Source organism: Pocillopora verrucosa, chromosome 4 (assembly GCF_036669915.1).
Source record: "Pocillopora verrucosa isolate sample1 chromosome 4, ASM3666991v2, whole genome shotgun sequence".
Lineage (NCBI taxonomy): Eukaryota > Metazoa > Cnidaria > Anthozoa > Scleractinia > Pocilloporidae > Pocillopora > Pocillopora verrucosa.
Window position 1 is genome coordinate 28873139 of NC_089315.1, and position 21141 is coordinate 28894279.

The window sequence follows — 21141 nt, forward strand, 5'->3', positions numbered from 1 at the left end:
TTATGTAGCAATCTCTTTGTTTCGTGAGGTATTGAATTAATTTGGCGTGGGCAAATTTCACACGCCCTATTCTTCCCACGTATCAAATTACGCGCGAAAATCACAAAAGTTAATGTGAACAAGGAAGCTTCCAGTCTTTGTACATGAAATTTAATCGCAAAATCTCTCTTAAGAATGCTCAGTTGAACTTTTCGTATACATAGCACAGCAGAATTTAAAATTATAATGTGCTTATCGAAAAAATTCAATTAATTTTTGCTTATCAACGATCATTTGTTAAGACAATAAAATTAGTAAATTTTTTACGTGAACTTCTTGTTTGGCCAGTCATGAAAGGAAATTTACCGAAATAGTACCTTGAATTATTATTTTAACAACCTAATTAGGAGAAGAAGTGAGCTTTGTTTTAAATTGTTTTCACAGGGAACTACTTGAAACCTTATTTACAGATTGCGTCAAATCAGTTTCCCTTCGTATCTTCCACCTGGTAGAAAATAATTTATTGAGAGAGAGAAAAAAAATCCACATTCTTAAAGGAAAACATTCAATAACCACCGTTCAAATTTTTCAGTGATTTAAAAGCCGGTGTTATCAGAAAATATGCGTCCATGCTTTTGATTTTTTAAGGACTTAGACTTCGAAAGAACCTCGGCCAACGTTCAAATATGTTTCTCACGCTAAGTTTAATAACTCGTACACGCTTTCGGTCTTTTTTTAAAATTTATTTTTGTTTTATTTTTTTGGCTCATTCAAGCTGGCGGCATTTACGCTTCATACTTAGATATTAATTGCTTTCCGTTTTATTCAAAGGCTGCCCTCTTGTTTTACATAACGGAATGTTAAAACAATAACGTCTCTTCGCTTCAGAACACCTCATGTAGAATCGAAGGAGTTGTTTATATTGAATAGAAACCAAAAAACACCTCTAGCGTTACTTGGAATCGCCAGTTTGACGGCGTTTTGGTGGTTAATTACAGAGTTAGTGTCGCAGTTAAAGGGAGAGGTCATGACACGGAGGACTCAAAATAATTAGACCACAAATTTCTGTTACCTTTTCCTCTTGAATCAAAATTTAATATTACATCAATTCGACTAAAAATAATTAGTTAGCTTTTTTGTCAGATTCGAACTTGCTGATATTAAGAATAGTCGAGACCTTTCACTGGATTAGTTGCAGATTTTAGAGGCGCAGTTATTGCTCGTTCAAAACCCACAAACAAGGCGGTCCTCGAAGGTTCAAAGTAAACACCCAAATTATAGACAGTCAAACTCTGTGTGACTATAAATTATCTCACATCGAGGCTGCAAACAAACACTGTTGAATGACCTCTTGCAATTGTCCTTTGATTCAATCGTTAAGTGTTTTTTTAACCCAAGGTAAATCCATTCCATTGGAAAAAAATTCAATATCATGCAAACAACAAATTTCAGTGATAAAATAACGTTTAGCACCAAGGAGCTAATCCTTACGAGAGCTTTTCTTCTTCTCTTTGCGATGATTAAACTAATCGGAAAAGAAATGCAGTTTCTGTTACCCCTTTTGCATGTTGACAAGTCAATCTAAAGCCGCTTATCTCGAATCGTTTTGTAAAAAACTCTGCTTTCAAACGATTTCACACGAATACGAAGTAAATTAGGCAGCTTGCCATCATACAGTAGGACATAGCCCACTCGAAATCACCGAGCTGATTCATCCCCCTAACTCGAACTTACGAAAATTTCCTACTGAGCGCTTTTTTTACGCATTGAATCAGCTTCCTCGAATTTTGACCGTTATCTCGAAATGTTTTTCGTTTCGTTTGGCAATTCGAGTTCCCGTAGCACGGCCCAACCAATAAAAAAAATTCCGCAACATGCATGTTAGGCCGAAGTGTTGGCGTTGTTTATAATTCCAAAAGTGCAACACTACAACAACTTTCATGTATTCAGAGAACTCGCTTTCGCTGGTATTGTTGGGTCATCAATACCAGCCTTAAGGCAAAAGAGACAGACAACCTGAAGCAAACTATAGAAGGAATCAATTTGTTAGGAAAACTGGTCGGCAACACTTACCTTTGTGCGAGGTACTTGACTGTACGTCCTTTTTCCAATCGTAACTGAAATGTAAATTTAAGAACAAGGTTACCTTATGTAATCGTATTGGGTCAATACCGCACATGTTCTAATAATGCTTTTCGAGCAATCATTTACGCCAGCCGCTTAATTTATGAATATCGGAGATTTTTTGCAGTGATTATTCTCAGAAAGATTTAATAACCTTCCGATATGAAGTGTTTCGTAACTGCATGACATATTTCAGTATACTGAACAAGGTCATCAGGTATCCTTAAAGAATTAAGCGTTACAAAAAAAATTGTCTTCTCACGCTGCGGGGACCAAAACAGCATGTCAGGGGCATAACGAAGATTAATGAGTATTATACGTGACGATCCTTTAAAAGTCTAGGCTGAATTTTTCTACCATGTCGTTAACTACGCTAACAGTTAACTTTTATTGTGTATTGCATAATAGGAGTTAGAGACTCCCGATTCTATAAAATATTGTATGAAAATAGGGTCTGGCAGTCGCGTCTTTTGATGAAAAGAAATCCCCTATTCAAGTCTTCTCACCGATGTACTCCTCTTTATTCTTGATCTTCATTCGTGATCACTTGTTGTAATGCGTAATCATTAACTTGTATTAATGCCAAATGCTCGGAATAATCCCGCAACCACGGAGGGCCTAACCCGTACGATCTAGTCAATATTTTTCCCAGATTTTGTGACCTTGAGTCCCGTGTACACTTCTCACAACAACAGTAGGAGTGCAAATATTGGCAGCCTTTCGCAAGCCACGCATATCATTTCAAATAGTTATTTTACTAATTAGTTCCTGGTAAATCAGGTTATCATTAGACCGTAGTAAAAACTGAGAAGTACTTTCGCTCCGGACGAAATGTCACCATTTTAGACATCTTTGACTATTTAATTCTATCCAATTCAAAATAATCTTGTTAAAGCTCTTAACCGTGAGAAACTTCGATTAATGGTTAAGGAGCATAACTTTCCTTTCTCTTCGAATAACCAAACATCTTCAGTGTGAGTGTTGAAACAGTGTTGGCAATTAAACCATAAACCCCGGCTGAGAACTGATGTAATTCGAACAGCATGAATGTTGAGGTTGCTTGAAAACTAACATCATTTAATGATGTTTTCAACGACTCTGAGTTCATAGCAAGAGAGCTCCGACATTTTGATTCTTGCTTCGTGATTAAAGCCTAGTGAAGAACAATTGATTTGTGAAAGGTCCGACATCGTTGCGCGACATACCGCAAATAGAACGTCACCTCTTTTAGAGATTTTCACAGGGAAAATATTTATTTCTGAATTAACTCGCCGTTCTTTGAAATTAAATTATGCTTTTGTTCCTATTGTGTTCAGAGGCATTGACTTAATCACGTCTGCGAAGATCTATCACGTTTTAATTTACTGGCTAATTATTCATGCAAAGTCAAATAAGCGCATGCCTTTTTAGGCTCTCGACAAAACAAGCTTAAAGGATGAAGCAAAAATCTTTTAAATGATTACTCTTGGGCACGCTTCGAGAATATTGTTGTTGAGGCCTAACATGAATATAACTGCGTTCAATCGCTTACCTCAGTGGTCGAATATTCGCTCTTGTCAAGCCATTGAAAACGGGATTAAAACGGTTCCAACTTTTGTCAGTCAAAAAACAAAAATATGAAAGCCTGCTCGGTACGAGAGACTGTTTAGTTCTGAATTTATATCGTTGCCCGATGCATTTAAAAGTTACGTTCAAAGTCTACATTTGGGGAGGTCTTATTCCGCATCAATTATTAGTCGCAGCAGGGTGAAAGACGTAGGAAGGGTTTATAATCAAACGTACGAGTGCGAACAGCAAATATTTCATTGTTTATCGGATCACACTGGAGATATTTTGACCAAGATAAAAGCGAAGTGGGTTAGTTTCCGGAGACACCTTTTATTCGGCCTTGCGTGGGTTACAGTATAGAGTACAAATCTGTCCTGAAAACGCCGAAATACTTTTACAAGTTTCCAGATTAAACGTTGATAATAAAACTTTAACTAATACCTTTTTGTCTCACAGTTATTGGAGTTGTGTACTCGCCTAAGCGAAGCTCTCCTCAGGATTTGAACATATTCAAAGGTGCATATCTAAAAATTAAACTCATTTCCTGTAAACTGTGCACCGACAGGTTTCCATACTCTTGGGGAGAGGCGAGGTGTCAATGTACGAAAATGTAACAGTTATTTTAGCTCTTTTCAGTAAATTCTAGATACTCGTGAAAAAATTAATAAAGTTTTGAGCCGGTAAATGACAACCAAATCCATGAAAAATTAAACTTTGTGTACAACAAACTCGTGATAGCAGGCAGCGGCAAGAATGAACTTAGACCTTGAATTAAATTTTGTTTGGTATCGCACAGAGTCTAAATAAATGGATGACGATGCACAATGTAAACTTGGTTTCCATAACCCATTGTAATGGGATTGTTGAGAGGCTCTCGTTTTAAGGAATAGCCACTTAAATAAATTATTATAATTCATCTTTACATGCTGCTTGAAGAGTGTCATGGAACTACGTTTTGATATTCAGGCATGACGGTGAGAAGACTTGATGGCTAATATTTTCATTATTCCGGGCAGTATTAAAGCGAGCGAATGCTTCATCTCATCGGAAAAGACCTCTTATCATTTAAGTGAAAAACACTTCGACCATAAGAGATGGTGGTCGTTGACTCTAGCAACCATTAGTGGTTTGAGCCATGAGGACTGACTGCCATCACTAACAGCCCTTTCAAGTAAAGTTGAAAGGTATGAAAGAGACTCATGAGTGTTAAAAGCAATCTTCGTCGGTTATATATCGTTAGCTCAATCTATTGCTTACAAGAGAAAAAACTACATAACGTCTACATGAGCCACAATATAACCGATAGGCATTTAGTGCAACTAATTACTATGGACAATGTGAAACAAACCGTCGACAGAATCAAAATGGAAAAGTCATGCTAAAATTCGTCCGGAGTTTACCATATTAATACGATATTATAATCCGAAGCACAACACAAAATCTTCCTTTTGTTTTCCTTTGAGCAGTGTTTAAGTCGAAAAGAACCAAAGTTTCTCCCTAAAAACTTACTCTCAGTTGCTTAAGTTGAGTATAACATTTTCAGATAGGATTATTCTTACCTACCTGCGTTCAAAGTACATTAGCAGTTGCAATAAAACGTCTCAGGAGATTGTCGGTAGCCCTTAAGTGTTAATCATCCAAGAACCGTTCTTCTACGGGTCTAATAACCTATATTTACCTATGAAAGAGACGTTCTGCCCACCAATCACTCCTCAAATCAACGACGAAAACATTTAAGGTTTATCCGTCAGCGATCAACCTTTGTTTACACTGATCAGTGCCAGATATTGTTTAACCACAGCGTGCAATGTTGATAAATATCTTAATATTCCTTAATTAATCTTGAAAAGTTTCACCTCGCCATTATATTGAATCAAAAACTATTTTAAGTTACATCTAATAACGTAGATAAGATCACTCATTATCCGAAACAGCAAGAAACCTCCTTCCTTAAAACAAATGAAATATTATCAAAACAGAAAATGTTTTAAGTCAGGTGTAAATTGACTTCCGGTTAGAATACTGATTCCTGCAGTTTTCTGTTGATTCGTGGCAACCCCGAATGTTACCATGTTCGTACTCCTCAGTAGCTATTCTTTGACTCCAATTTGATTTGAAAACTCTCTCGGAATTTAAGCAAAGCTACCAATTCAGCAGAACCATTGCAGTTGATTGCATTTTAGAGCTCTGACATAAGATGGATTAATTTTTGGCTTAAGCTCACCTTAGAAAACTGGTTATCACTGCATATCAAATAATTAGCGCAACACGCTGTGTTCCTTTTTCTCCAGCTTTCAGATGAATTTAAAGAATCCGAAGGCGGCAATGCTATGTGACTTATCTTAAAAGCGTCTGACAATAGCTGAATAATTATTTGAAAGGTTTTTAAGAGCTAATTAGGTAAACAAACTTAAGTCTGTTAGATAGAACAACGAAAGATCCATTGCATTACTTTCAACTTTACAACGGTCCACCAAATCGGAAACTAGCAGAGATGAAGAAACATTCTTTTGTACCAATTTCTTTTGTTTCATACTTCTTTATATGTTAACTTGTTTCATTTGATAAACACACACCTCGTAAGACCTTCTAGGCAATGTTGTCATAGAAAAATGCCAAAAAAAAATTGACACAGAGAAAAAAGAACAAAAACTGAAGGAACTTAACAGGCAAATCTACATTTCCTGAGTTAGCGTAGGCGATGTATATGAATTAAAAATTATGCAAGAAACGTGGCAAAGAGAAATAAGAACCACGCACGCCTTTCGGCAATGGTAGAATATTCCTTGTAATAGTTTACTTCGCGGTAAGGTCACAAATTTCAATTGGGTTACTGGAGCGAAAGTTTTTAAAAGTTCAGCCATTTTTCAGCTATTTTTCAGTAAGCCTGTTAATCAAGGTATACGAATGCACGTTGTCCACCCCATTTTTTTGTAGAATTGCATGATCCCAATTATGATAGGCAGAAGCCCATTGGGCTCCTGTGATAGGTGATTTCTTGGTTTTCCACTCGAAATGTCATCACTCTGCTTATCAAAACGTCGTTGTAGCTTCTAAGTAGTTGCTAACCATTCACAAGACTGACGGCCCTCGAAGGTAAAAAAAATAATGAACATATTACACAAAAGAATCGAAAGAATGCCACATACTGACTCCTTGCCTAAGTTTTAAGGCTTTTAGTCCTTTATAATGAAGTGTGGTTCATTTATAATTGCGCAGGAGTTTCAGAGTAGTACTTGGACTACTTCGTGGTTTTACACAGTAGACAAATTTATTGAATTTTCAGTCAATAATTTTCTTCTGTTGTACCTGTGGTCGAGCAAACGTATTTTTTACGCACCAATATAAGGGTCGGAATGGAGATTTAAAGGAAGGAAGCTTCGCATAGACGAAATTATGTGCAATGGGCTTTACGCTTTTCCAGAGAAGCTCCTAAGCATTTCGTTCGTAGTTACTAAGGACCTTAAAACCACGACGGTAACAGCAACGATGACGTCAGGGTAAAACAGACGATCTAAAGGGAAGTACAATAGCTAAGCGCGTGCATTCTAATACTTTGTACATTACTCAGCCGTCAAATGCAAAAGCAACAGCGTGAAATCACAGAAATTTGCGTAGTATGACTGAGGGCACCCAAAAGTTTTCATTTGGAATTCAACGCTGCTCTCGCACAGTATGCTGAGATTTAGGTGGGGTACTTTATGAGACGGTGAACACATCCAGCCATCTGCAAAATTCTAACTCAGAATAGAAATTCACTTTTGCAATCGACCACCCCTGTCTTCCTGCCTCCTTAGTTAAAAACACGTGACTACTCTTCGTTCAATGCGAAATATGTGTGTCCATTTCATGAGACAGTAGCTTTGTTTGTTTTGAACAAGAACAAACAGCGCTCAGTTTCGTTTGAGTGCAGGAGAGCGTGGAAAATGAGTGGGTTGTCGGCCAAACTTAGAAATTAGCAGGAGAGCACATGCTTGGGTGACTAAGTCTTTGATGATTTAATAGGGGTGAGCTAGAAATAATTTCCGGTGGAATCCAGCCGACTCACGTAAAAACTGAAGAGGAAAGAATTATTCACTGAAGTAGAGGTGATTACTGATAACTATCCACCACTTTCAAAGACACTGAAGCAAATAACCGTTTTATTATATACCTCACAGAAACCAAAAAAATTGTTTTCATCTGTCGATGCCCCGAGAAATGGTCTGGAATTTAACTCTTGAAGCGCCTCTTTGTCTCAAAGATAAATAAAATGCAAATCACTTCCAAACTAACCAACCAGCGCGCGTGAAAAGGACTATAGACCTGTGTGGTATAGGCCACTTGAATTTAATTTTTTTTTTCTATTTTACGAGTCTGGCCTTAAGCAACCCTTTTTGCGGCGTCTTACGAAGACATACATACTGCACGCAACTTAGACACGAGTCTTTGAAACATTTGAAGATGATTCTCGTAAGTATCAGAAACTTCACTCTATTATAAATTTTTTTTTTTCTCGGAACCCACAATCTAAAGCAAATAGACCCAAAATTTTGGTCACTGTTCCAGCAGCGTAGAACTTCAAAAGAGGTCACTTGCTAAAGCAGGCTTGCTACTGAGAGAGAACGATCCTCATCTGATCATCATGCGCTCGACCTAAAACATTACTGAGTGGTCTCAGGAAGTTTTACGGACAAAGTATTTTTAGTCTGGCGAACAAAATACGTTCACGGAAAAGTACATAAATTTCGTGATGATATTCTCTATAAAAATTAATGCAAACGAAGGTTTTGATTGGACCTTTGTCTATTGGTCAGTTAGGTTTTTTGTTTGCTTGGTTGGTTTTTGACTTTAAGCACCAAAGCGTCAGAATATATAACAGGCTTTAACAGTGAATATTAGTTTCCCAGCCAGTGGTGTTTTGATATCTTGTGAAGCAGAACTCTTTGGTGTCTGGGTAATGCTCGACACAATGCTTTCTAAGACTCGATTCCACAGCCAGCCCAATCAGGGCACCCACTAATACACCCATGGATGAACCAAGTGACACCAGTCCTAAAGCAAACTCTTTCTCCTCGGATTTAACGTGCTGCGCAACTGCATGGGGTGCGTTCACGCATATCATTCCGCCGATTAGACCAAGAGTTGAACAAACACAGATTATTATCCAGATGTATGGGACGAAATGGTACAACGAGTTCAATACCAAGAAAGTCAGTTGTGCCATCTGCAGCACTGTGAAAATCCAGATTCTATTGCACTGAAGAAATTTCGTAATATTAGAAGGCAGCCAAGAAAATAAAAGCAAGTAGCTTCGACCGACAAATCTACCGATAAAGTACGACAACAGATAAATAAGGAAGTGATCGCGAGGGAGAAATTGTGAATCGGGGAAAGAAATCGTCGTAAGTACGGATACAGCAGATATATACTCAGAAGAAAAGCTCAACAATAGAGAAATATTGACTGCACTCATTTTCCATGCAATGTTGAGCATTTCGCCACATGTTAGTTTTTGGCGAGATGGCGCATCCTGATCCATGGTGTCAGAAGTGGATCCCACAATTGAGTACTTAACGCGTTTGAGCTCCTTGGGGCTGCTTTGTGAGCTGTTTGGGAGAAAGTCTTTGTTCAGCAATGCGTAAGACACCAAAACTGCCAAAGGAAGGGGAACTGTTATCATCATGGTGGTCTTAGGAGATAAGCAAGTCCATGTCATGAGAGCTGATGAAAAGAAAAAAAAAGGGTAATTTTTCTCTTTCAACTGTACATATTGAGCATTGTTGCTCTTAGCTGGTAGTTCAGAATTGCATTAAGATGATGACGATAGGATTTATAGGCAAATTACTTGCGAACATTTCCTCATTTTCTCCAAGGGTCCCTTCTATACAATTTGTACGACGGGGTAACTTTGAAAAGACGTTTTCATATTGAAAACACATGCGGCTGATATTCTCCGTCTAAATTTTGCCTGATTTATTTTTAAATCGAGATAATGACCAGCGACAGAAATGCTTGACTGTTTCCTCGTAGAAACGCACACAAAGGGGGAAAATCAGCATTCCGTCTGAGATGCAAATGATCAAGCTATTTCTCCATATTGTAATGACGCAGCGCACCAACGGCGTCATGAAACTTCAAATCCCTTCGTGACTCAGACTAGACTCTACCTAGTAGATTCCCAGTTATTAAATGTTCCTGTTGTAAAGTTACCGGGACCTTGCACTCTCTTGACTTTCTCTTCCAAGCGCTCACGGTTTGCTCCCTTAAAGCAAACTTCAACATTCGCTATTTGTTTCATGATGATTCACTCATTATTTCCCCTTTTGCTATTTTCTATTAGGGATTAAATTAAATTAAACACACTCTGTATTAAAAGAAACAGAGGCCCACGTTGAATTAAGTAAAGCTCTGAACAATTAGATACAGTTACCTGTGTAGTATAGAGCAGCAATCAGACAACCCGTTCCAGTGCCAGCGACGAACGCGCTGATGCATAACTTTGGATAAAACGAAGCCAGCGCAAGAGAAGTGGTTTCAGTAGCACCAGCAGCCATGGCGTTTAGCCCAACTCCTAAAATCTTTACTTTAAAGTCATTTGCGAAAACGACTAAAGACAATCCAAGAATCATAAAGGATGCGATAAAGAACATCTTCACCACGTAGGGAATCTTCTGCTGAAACCAAGGAATGACTAGTTTGGCCATCACTAAAGGACCCTCAAAACAAGTGATCAAAATAGCGGTCGGAACGTTCCTGCCGCTCAGGATATCCTGCGCTCCTATGACGAACATTTCTACGTTGAAGAAGGCGAAAAAACCGAAGATGTAGAAACAGAAAGTATTTAGCCACCTTGACTTTGTGTCTGAAGCCGGTGTTTCTTTACTCGCTTGAAGGTTATTGTGATCGTCCATAGTCATTAGCCACAATCGAAATTCTTGTTTGACAGTGCCCCGATGCTCTAAAATTTTGCCACAAAAGCTTTTCCCTGATCCTTAGAGTGAATAATCACTAAAAGAGCAACATGCTGCGACATTGATTTGTTATGATATTCAAAATACTGCTTGTCATACGGCCAGAGCCTCAATTGATCGTTAGATTTGCATAATTTGCATAGTAGATCACCCTTGAAGAAAACTGTCATCAAAATATTGAAATGTGATCAACAGTGATAGATATATTTCCATTTGAATGAGAGGCCCATTTCCAACCTTGATGCAACGCGGTCGGTTTTTTTTGTTTTGAACCACCGCTTTTGTTCAAATAGAGCCTTTGATTGGTCAGTTATTTTTACTTTGTCACGTTGTCTCAAATAGTTCTGCGTTTTCTTCGATGATTTTGGTGAGCTTGTCAAAATAATTCTGTTTAAAAGTTCCGGTATGGAATCAGCTGATTCCATATTGATTTAGTAGATTCCGAGGCAGTAAACGCTATGGATCGGTTGTTGCTAGAGAGGAACACGAAAATACTTGCGAGCATTCCGAGGAAGGTGAAAACGCCGATCCACCACGTTTTCATTCATATATCAATTTTTTCATTGAACATTGAAGTTTGCTATCCTTGTTAAATAGGACCAAGGGTCAATTGAAGTTTCCTGCCCGTGGAGAGGAGCTTGCGCTCGAAAGAGTGGTCGAGGTTGTTGTCCATGCAAAGCAGCAAATAAGAATTGTAACGCAAACTGTCAATGTCGCTGACGTTTCTGCAATGAAGTGACTAAACATCCGGCAGCCGGACACAGTCTTATAATAATTAAACGTCCGGCAGTCCGATATTTTTCCATATTTCTCTTCGAAATCAAAAAAAATATTTATACGAAAATGTTCTACCTTTATTTACAATCCTCAAGCGCTTCCAGGCAGCCTAAAATTTCGAACTTGATGTTTCTCGGTAACCCTGAATGAAGAGTACGAAGCAATCCAAGCGCTTGACACTTAGAAACTTTTCAATGACACGGCTGAACACGGTCCTCAAATAACCCCATATTTCTCTTTGAAATATGCCTATTTCTCCTCAAGCGCTTCTAGAAAGTGAAAAAATTCGAACGTTTTCCGTTTCGCCGACCCTGTACACAAAGTACGAAGAGATCCAAGTGTGACATGGTCTTCGAATAACTAAACGTCCGGCAGTCTGACATTTTTCCATATTTCTCTTTGAAAAATACCAATTTCTATTGGAAAATATTTTATCTTTATTTAGAATGCTCAAGCGCTTCTAGAAAGTGAAAAAATTTGAACGTTGTCCTTTTCGCCGACTCTGTTCACAGAGTACGAAGAGATCCAAGCGTGACATTTAATCTTCGGATTCTTCCCGACAAAATTCAAAATACTGTAAGGAAATTGTAAAATGACGAACGGTGAATATATTTACCGTAAAACAGTTGACTATATGTCCATGATGGCTCTTGAGAAAGACGATTTTAGAAAGTTTTAAATTATCTGGGAATTTCGTGTTACAGGAAATTAGGTCGAGGCGCGCGTTGCATCGAGGGTGAAAATGGGCCTTTAAAGCTTCGAGTACAGTTATGTAACGGCGGTGAGACAGACCGCTTTGAGAATAAGGGTCGGAACCAATTTCCATTTCGTAAACGGTCGATGCCATTTCTCAGAACGGTCGCTGCCATTTAAAACGGTCGATGCCATATCGAAAAGTAGCCGAACAGACGACAGCCTTCGTGAAAAGCTCGTTCGTGGTTCGCTCGTGATTTTCTTACGCTCGCACGTCACTTTCGGGGTGTCAGTGTTGTTTACAAGATGGTGGAACAATCCACGTGCGTGAGAGGTAAGCCAGCTGAACCAGAACCAGCCCATTCTTCTAGTGCTGACACAAAACCAAAATCAATAAAAAAGCCAACGGGGTGGAACTTCTTTTTCCAGTCAGTAGCGGTGAGTTTGTTTTGTATTTCCCAAAATATTCCAGCATTTTTAGCCAGGATAAAGCGCTTGTTTGAGCAGTCTCATATGTTATTGTTTCCTCGTTTTTTGTATCATTCCACAGCCAGAAGTCAGGGAACAACTTGGAAGGAGGCAGGTATCGGGCCGGTTTCCAAGTGGTTGGCAATATGTGAAAGAAATTGCCGATAGACAGACGAAAGGTTGGGAATGAACTTCGAACATTGAGAATGTTTATCAGTACCCTGCTCCATTTCATGATCAATGGGTTTCATTACAGAAATATGTGAATATGAAAGCGAGCTTCGCAGTAATAAACACTAATTGAGAAGCGGTGAAAATAATGCCGAAAAAAAAAATCAGGGCTGTACGGGATTTGAACCCGTGACCTCTGCGATACCGGTGCTGCGCTCTACCAACTGAGCTAACAAGCTAAATGGGAGCTATTGCTAATGTTGCTTCCAGATAAACCCGTGAAGAAGTGAATAAACGACTCACTGTGAATCTATGAAAGTCGTTTATTTGAACAGCGGATAAAGACAAAAATAATTGCCATGTGGGTTATGTGGCTAACTTTGTAAAGGGACTCAGAGTGTAAACTTTTTTGCCCGACTTTCCAAGTAGTATTTTTAGGTTATGAACTTATGTTTTGAATCAAGATGAATGTCCATTTTCTAATGTTGTTCAGAATTTTTTTTTTTTTCAGGCAACACTCTAGAATATCCTTAAGGGATAGTCAGTATAAGTGTACCGATTTGCCACACATTTTAGTTAAAAATAGCCTAGGAATATAAAGCTGATAAAAGCAAAGCTGTTAGAGAATTCATGCCATCATTATTAAAACACCAACAGTTTTGCTACTCGCTATTTTTAACCAAGATGATTTGATATTTCTTTATGACCAATGTGTAATACATAATTATTTTTTCAATTTTTAATTTCAATTTCTGAAATTAATTTTGGTCATAACCATACCCCCTCACGGAAAGGGTTGGGTGGGGGGGGGGGGTGTGATGGGGTTCAATGTGGCCAGGATTTTTCATTTAAACTATACAGAAATTGCAGAACGGTGGGAAAGTCAAATCTCAACATCCTTCTAGTGGGAGGTATGGTTCTTCCCTGGAATCACACATTGCATAATCAGTTGGTTATAGTCAATAGTTAACCCTAAGCCCCATGTGAATCAATGGCTGAACATTGTTTATTCTTCGATCAGAATATCAGCAAACAAACATTAATACCCACAGGTTTTCACTTGAACAAAAAATATAACAAAATTATAGGTATTTGAGATTGGCTAGTGTAACATATAGTATGGCATCAAACAAATTATCTGAACCCAAAGAAAGATCCATAAATCCAGACACATAATGTTACTGTTAAAACCAAATTTTAGATAATCACAATATTGTGTTAGATTTTAACAGGACAGAATAACTCAAAACTTATTTACAATGTCAAAACCTGAATCTTTTTAACCTTGTTCTTCCAAGTCAGAGGCAGATCCAGGGAGAGGGTTTGGGGATCCAGGTAATTTACATTATGAAAAGGCATTATGAAAAACCATTGTTTACTCACTAAGATTTCTTGTTTTCCTTTTTTTCCATTGTATATGCTTTGTCTTGGGTTTCATAGCATGGGACCCAGACTTTTTATTACTTTTAGTGTTCGTTTGCACTGCTTTAGCCAAGTCATGGCTTCACTTTCCTTTGGAGGTGGGTTCTTGAAGTTGTACTGGTCGCCCTTTTGATACAGCCTGGCTTCCACTACCACACTTTCTTTTTCTGTTTGGCTGGACTCGAATCTTTTTTCCATTTCCTGTTTTCTTTACCTCACTGGACCCAAAAGTAAAAAGAGCACTCGCCAAATTAGATTGCATAGCTCTAGCAGAGGTTAGGGATGTAACCCTTTTCGAGAACTTGATTACACCTTAGGCCAAATTAGGTCTCTCGAGCTTTGGAGCTTTTGAATGATTTGTTCATACGAGTTTCTTAAGAATTCTTCAGAGTTTGCCATGGAATCATTCTGATCAGTGCTCTATGTTCGTTGAGCAGTTGGGCAGTTTCATCCTTGTTGTGATGTTTCCATACAAGTTGATGTCTCAGTAACAAGACCATTGGAACCATAAGGTTGTGAAGCATCTGTTTGCCCAGCATCACCAAATGATCATGTCCATACTCATACTCATTTTCCACCCCATTTTTTGTAGAATTGCATGATCCCATTGTGCTAAATTAATTCTGAAATGTGATTTCTTAGTTTCCCACTTGAAATATCATCACTCTGCCTATCAAAACGTCATTGGAGCTTCGAAGTAATTGCTAACCATTCACAAAAATGACGGCTCCTAGTAAAAAAATTATTGAACATATTACAAGAATCGAAAGAATGCCACATACCGACTCCTCGCCTTAGTTTTGAAGCCTTAGTAATGAATTGGGGTTCATTTTGTGCAGGAGTTTCAGAGTACGGTACGTAGACTGCTTCGTGATTTTACACGGTAGACCAAGGTACTGAATTTTTAATCAATAATTTTCTTCTTTTGTAAACGTGTTCGAACAGAATTATTTTCTACCCACCAATGTTAAATTTAAAGAACGGAAGCTTTACATAGAAGAATTTTTTAGAAATGGGCTTCACGCTCTTCCAGAGAGGCTCCCAAGCATTTCGTTTGTAATTACTAAGGACCCTAAAACCACGATGGTGACGGTGACGAGGACGATCTAAAGGGAAGTACATTAACTAAGCACGTGCATTCTAATACTTTGAACATTACTCAGCCGTCATATGCAAAAGCAACAACGTGAAATCACAGAAATTTGCGTAGTCTGAAAAGGCCACCCAAAAGTTTTCATTTGGAATTTAACGCTGAGATACTGAGATTTAGGTGTGGTACCTTATGAGACGGTGAACACATCCAGCCATTTGCAAAATTCCAACTCAGAATAGCAATTCATTTTTGTAATCGACGTCTTCCTCGTCCTTGCCTTCCTGCCTCCTTGGTTAAAAACACGTGACCACTCCTCGTTCAGTGCGCTTAAGTGAAAATATATGTGTCTATTTCAAGAGAAAATAACTATGTTTGTTTAGAACAAGAACAAGAGCGCTTAGTTTTAAGACATTTGAGTATAGGAGAGCGTGGAAAATTGGTGGGTTGTTGGTCAAAACTAGAAATTAGCCGGAGAGCTCATGATGGGCTCTTACATAGACCCAGTATGGGAGTTGAACGCTCCGAGTAATGGGCTCCTGTGGGTGACTAGTCTTTGCTGATGGGTTAATAGTGGTGAGCTACAAATAATTTCCGGTGGAATCCAGCCGACTCGCGTAAAAACTGAAAAGTAAAGAATGAACAATTAATCACTGAAGTGGAGGCGATTAGTGGTAAATAACTGTTTTATTACATACCACACAGAAACCAAAACATTAGTTTATATCTGTCGATACCCCGAGAAATGGTCTTCGGCTGCCCAGTGGTAAATAAGACTGCAAATCACTTCCATACTAACCAACTAGCGCGCGTGAAAAGCACTATGCTGAGTCTGGCCCTAAGAAACCTCTTTTGTGATGTCTTGTGAAAACATACCAACTGCACGCAACTTAGACACAAGCCTCAGTTTTACACATCTGAAGATGATTCTCGTAAGTATCAGAAACTTCACTCGATTATAAAAATTTTTTTTTCTCGGAACCCACAATCTAATGCAAATAGACCCAAAATTCATTCTGTTTCAGCAATGTAGGATTTCAAAGAATTCACTTGCTAAAGCAGGCTTGCCGATGAGAGAACGATCATCATCTGATCATCATGCGCTCAACCTAAAAAACATCACTGAGTGGTCTGGCGAACAAAAAAACGTCTTTGTTGACGGAAAACACATAAATTTCGTGATGACATTCTCTATCATAAAAATTAATACAAACGAAGTTTTGATTGGACCTTTGTCTATTGGTCAGTTAGGTTGTTTGTTTAGCTGGTTGGCTTTGGCTTTAAGAGCGCGTATGCTCCAAAGCGTCAGAATATATAACAGGCTTTAACAGTGAATATTAGTTTCCCAGCCAGTGGTGTCTTGATATCTTGTGAAGCAGAACTCTTTGGTGTCTGGGTAATGCTCGACACAATGCTTTCTAAGACTCGATTCCACAGCCAGGCCAATCAGGGCACCCACTAATATACCCATAGATGAACCAACTGACACCAGTCCTAAAGCAAACTCTTTCTCCTCGGATTTATCGTGCTGCCCAACTGCATGGGGTGCGTTCATGCTTATTATTCCGCCGATTAGACCAAGAGATGAACAAACACAGATTATTATCCAGATGTACGGGACGAAATGGTACAACGAATCCAATATTAAGAACGTCAGTTGCACCAACTGCAGCATTGTGAAAATCCAGGTTTTATTGCAGCGAAGGAATTCCGTCATATCAGAAGGCAGCCAAGCAAATAAAAGTAAATAGCTTCGACCGACAAATCTACCGATGTAGTACGACAGCAGATAAATAAGGAAATGATCGCGGGGGAGAAATTGTGACTTAGGAAAAGAAATCGTCGTAAGCACGGATACCGTTGAGATATACTCAGCAGAAAAACTCAACAATAGAGAAATACCAACTGAACTAATTTTCCATGCGATGTTAAGCATTTCGCCACATGTTAGTTTTTGGCGAGTTGGCGCATCCTGATCCATGGTGTCAGAAGTGGATCCTACAGTGGAGTATTTAACGTGTTTGAGCTTCATGGGGCTTTGAGAGCTGTTTGGGAGAAATTCTTTGTTCAGCAATGCGTAAAAGATCAAAACTGCCAGAGGAAGGGGAATTGTTATCATCATGGTGGTCTTAGGAGATAAGCAAGTCCAAGTCGTGAGAGCTGATAAAAAGAAAAAGCAATGATCACTTTTCTCTTTCAACTGTACATATTGAGCATTGTAGCCCTTAGCTAGTAGTTCAGAATTTCATTGGGATCATGACGATAGGATTTATTGCGTAGAAAAGGTTGTGGTTATTCATCGTGGTGAATAACAATAAAAGCTAAGTTTTTCGTTTGTCTCACGATGATGATGTAGATCGCATGACTAGCCGACCTCATCGCCTGAAGAAGACTAGCAGTATGCAGTCGAAACGTCGCGGTCTACATCACACGTGACTACATTGTGAGACAAACGAAAAACTTAGCTTTTATACGGTAGGAAATCTAGGCATATTACTTGCGAACATCTATTTATTTTCTCTAAGGAGCCCGTCTACACAATTTGTACGAAGAGTAATTTTGAAAAGACGTTTTCAGATTGTAAACGTAGCTGATATTTTCCGTCTAAATTTTTGCCTGATTTATTTTTAAATCGAAATAATGACCAGCGACAGAAACACTTGACTGTTTCCTTTTAGATAGACACACAAAGGGGGAAAGTCAGTATTCCGTCTGAAATGCAATTGACAAAACTAATCCTCCATATTATAATGACACAGCGCACTAACGGCGTCATAAAAAATTTAAATCTCTACGTGACGCACACAAACAAAAGTCCAAATCTATAAATGTAGGAGGGAAAAAGGATACGAATGGAAAGTTCAGTTCTCGGCTTCGATCGACGTTCGTGTCGTTGGAATTTGAGCGAGAATCGGAAGTGTAATAAGGAAGAGCACTGACATTGACGATTTCGAAAAGCTCAATTTTCAAAATGTATTTTCTTCAAACTGATTTGTAACACAGTCAACGACAGCTTTTTCAATTTTATCCGGTTAAAAGTACCTTAATTAATTATCCCATTTTCGATGGACAAGTTACCTATAGATTGCGTTTTTCATTGTTTCTGTTGTAAAGTTGACGGGACCTTGCACTCTCTTGAATTTCTCTTTCAAGCGCTCATGGTCGCTCCCTTATCGCAAGCTTCAACATTCGCTATTTTCATGTTGAAGACAGTTTGTTTCATGATATTCACTCATTATTTCCCCTTTTGCGGTTAACTACTAGAGAGTAAATTCAATTAAACACACTCTGTATCAAGAGGAACAGAGGCTCATGTTCAATTAAGGAAAGCTCTGAAAAATAAGAGAATTTTTTGTAGTTACCCATGTAGTAAAGAGCGGCAATCAGACAACCCGATCCAGTACCAGAGACGAACGCGCTGATACATAGCTTTGGGTAGAACGAAGCCAGCGCAAGGAAGGTGGCTTCGTTAGCTCCAGCAGCCATGGCGTTTAGCCCGACTCCTAAAATTTTCACTCTGAAGTCGTTTGCGAAAACGACTATAGACAATCCAAGAATCATAAAGAATGCGATAAAGAACGCCTTCACTACGTAGGGAATCTTCTCCTGAAACCAAGGAATGACTAGTTTGGACATCACTAAAGGACCTTCAAAGCAAGTGATCAAAATAGCGGTCGGAATGTTCCTGCCGCTCAGGATATCCTGCGTTCCTATGACGAACATTTCTACGCTGAAGTAGGTGAAAAAACCAAAGATGTAGAAACAGAAAGTATTAAGCCACCTTGACTTTGTGTCTGAAGCCGGTGTTTCTTTACCCACTTGAAGGTTATTGTGATTGCCCATAGTCATTAGCCACAATCGAAATTCTTGTTTGACAGTGCTCAGATGCTTTAAAATTTTGTCAAAAAAGCTTTTACCTGATCCTTATATTGTGTAATCACTAAAAAAAAGCAACACGTTGCGACATTTATCTGCTAGAATATTCAAAATACTGCGTGTCACACGGTCAGAGCCTTAACTGATCCTTAGATTTGCATAATTTGCATAGTGGATCACCCCTGAGCAAAATGTCTTGAAACTGCCCTCAAAATATTTGAAAATGTGATCAACAGTGATAGATATATTTCCATTTGAATGAGAGGCTATTCTTCGAGCCTCGAGTGCAATTATATAACGGCGGTGAGACAGACCGCTTTGAGAATGAGGTTCGGAACCGAAGAGCCAAAGTTACCGAATTGAATTGCTTATGAGAGCTTGTAAAAATTTTAGGACTTTGAGGCAGAGTTGGCCCCTCTAGGTGGGTGCATATTCAAGGCTAGTTGTTGATAAAAGTTACACCATTTTTAGGAAGAAGTAAGTTTATTTTGCATCTAAACAATAAATAATAACAAAACGTGAAGATGTATTATAGAAAGTAAATTTAGAGATTGTTAGCCAGTTGGGAAAAAGTGATGATCGATGCATATAGCCCCTGTAGGCATCAAAATTTTTTCATGAAATCTACGATCACCACCAGCTAATTTGAAAATAAGACCCACTCCCTTAAAACAACTGTTGTTGCTTTTAAACTTCAGACTTTTTTAACAACTTATAGTAACTTCTATGGGAGTTTGTTCTGTCGCAGTTACGTAACCTGAAATCTGTGAGGGCTGAGGGTTTGGACCGCATACCGGCGCGCCTGTTAAAAGATTCTCCGGATATTGTAGTCAACCCTGTGACGTTCATTATCAACACTTCTTTGCGTAATGCCAAAGTTCCTTGTGACTGGAAATCTGCGCGGTTCATTCCACTTTTTAAAAAGGGAAAGGCTGATGAGATGGACAATTATCGCCCGATTTCCATTTTATCTGTTCTATCCAAGGTTTTAGAACGGGCTGTACATATCCAACTGTACAAATATCTTCAGCAAAACAAGATCTTGAGCCCTCATAAGTGCGGGTTTCGGAAGTGTCACTCGACAGAATTCGTGGTATGTCGTGGTATGGTGAATGTTTATAAATGTGTCGAATGAGGGCCTTTGTAACATTTTCCTTAAGTAAACGATAAAACAGGTACATTATTACAACACTCAAAGCTTTCCGATCACTATAAAATGACATTTCCATCACGATAAAAAAACCTTTGAAAGATAAAAATCCAACCGATGTCGCGCCTGAGGGTGAAAGCCCACGAGTAAAAACCTTAGCATTATTGAAACGCTAATTGTCGCCATACATTCAGTATTTTGAATATTCTTATTTGAGTGGGTCAAAGCTTGCTGCTTTTATGATAACCGTAATGAGTATCAATGATGAAAATTGCATTTTGAACTTCTGCCATGTTTAATATAATCCCAGCTATAACTGACTTTCAGTACAGTGGACTGTGACCTGAGGAGGGTTTCGTGATCGCGGGTCTACAAGTTGGTTTGTCTGTGGAACTGCATATCTTACAAATCATTGCATCGGGCATAGACTCGGCAGAAAAGAGTTTTACTTCACAAGATACCACAAGACGAAGAAGAAGAAGAAGAAGAAGAAGAAGAAGAAGAAGAAGAAGAAGAAGAAGGACTTTTATTGATTTATACCGCTCGGGTAGCCTCTTCAGATGCAAAAAGCTGTCTGTTATCAATGGAGCCCGGAGCACAGTAATGCACTAAAACTATGGTATACATATGCATTACACTGATACTGATAGTAATATAGATAGAAAACAATGTACAAATAAAAAATTTAAAAGTAAAGAAATACGAAATACCATCACCCATAGTAATAGAAAGATCATTTTGCGATCACAGTCCTCACAGCAGGCGGATGTAAAAGGTTGCTTTGTCTAGTGGCGCGGGCGTAAATTGTATTATTACGTTTAAAATATTTTTGAAAATATTGGGGACATTGACCTTGCAGGCATTTCTTAACGAGGTTTAAAAACAGTTTT

General features: G+C 38.6%; 3 protein-coding genes across 4 annotated transcripts in view; all 3 read right to left on the reverse strand.

Moving 5' to 3' along the window:
• LOC131785190 (cartilage oligomeric matrix protein) overlaps positions 1-5341 on the reverse strand; it is a 40949-nt gene extending 35608 nt beyond the window's left edge. For both annotated transcript variants that reach the window (XM_059102036.2, XM_059102035.2), the window contains exons 1-2: positions 5215-5341; positions 2053-2096 (exon numbers count right to left, since the gene is read on the reverse strand). The gene's annotated coding sequence lies outside the window, so the exon portion shown is untranslated. The remainder of the gene's footprint in view (positions 1-2052; positions 2097-5214) is intronic.
• Positions 5342-7776: 2435 nt separating this feature from the next.
• LOC131785217 (uncharacterized) lies at positions 7777-10764 on the reverse strand. The gene is made up of 2 exons (XM_059102063.2): positions 10064-10764; positions 7777-9354 (listed from the first exon to the last, which is right to left on the reverse strand). The coding sequence occupies exons 1-2, from the start codon at positions 10548-10550 to the stop codon at positions 8516-8518; spliced, it is 1326 nt and encodes a 441-aa protein (XP_058958046.2). The 5' UTR covers positions 10551-10764; the 3' UTR covers positions 7777-8515.
• Positions 10765-15701: 4937 nt separating this feature from the next.
• On the reverse strand, positions 15702-19164 carry LOC131785258 (uncharacterized). Its single transcript, XM_059102112.2, has 2 exons — positions 18588-19164; positions 15702-17385 (listed from the first exon to the last, which is right to left on the reverse strand). Exons 1-2 carry the CDS (start codon positions 19072-19074, stop codon positions 16550-16552), a joined length of 1323 nt encoding a protein of 440 aa, XP_058958095.2. The 5' UTR covers positions 19075-19164; the 3' UTR covers positions 15702-16549.
• Between the last annotated feature and the right edge of the window lie 1977 nt (positions 19165-21141).

What these genes read in the sequence shown, in the direction of transcription:
- LOC131785258 (XM_059102112.2), bottom strand. Translation starts at nt 19,074, where the DNA reads ATGACTATGGGCAATCACAATAACCTTCAAGTGGGTAAAGAAACACCG. An exon ending in TGCCGCTCTTTACTACATGG is followed by an intron (nt 17,386 to 18,587) that starts GTAACTACAAAA and finishes TCTTTTTATCAG; the next exon opens with CTCTCACGACTTGGACTTGC.
- LOC131785217 (XM_059102063.2), bottom strand. Translation starts at nt 10,550, where the DNA reads ATGACTATGGACGATCACAATAACCTTCAAGCGAGTAAAGAAACACCG. An exon ending in TGCTGCTCTATACTACACAG is followed by an intron (nt 9,355 to 10,063) that starts GTAACTGTATCT and finishes TCTTTTCATCAG; the next exon opens with CTCTCATGACATGGACTTGC.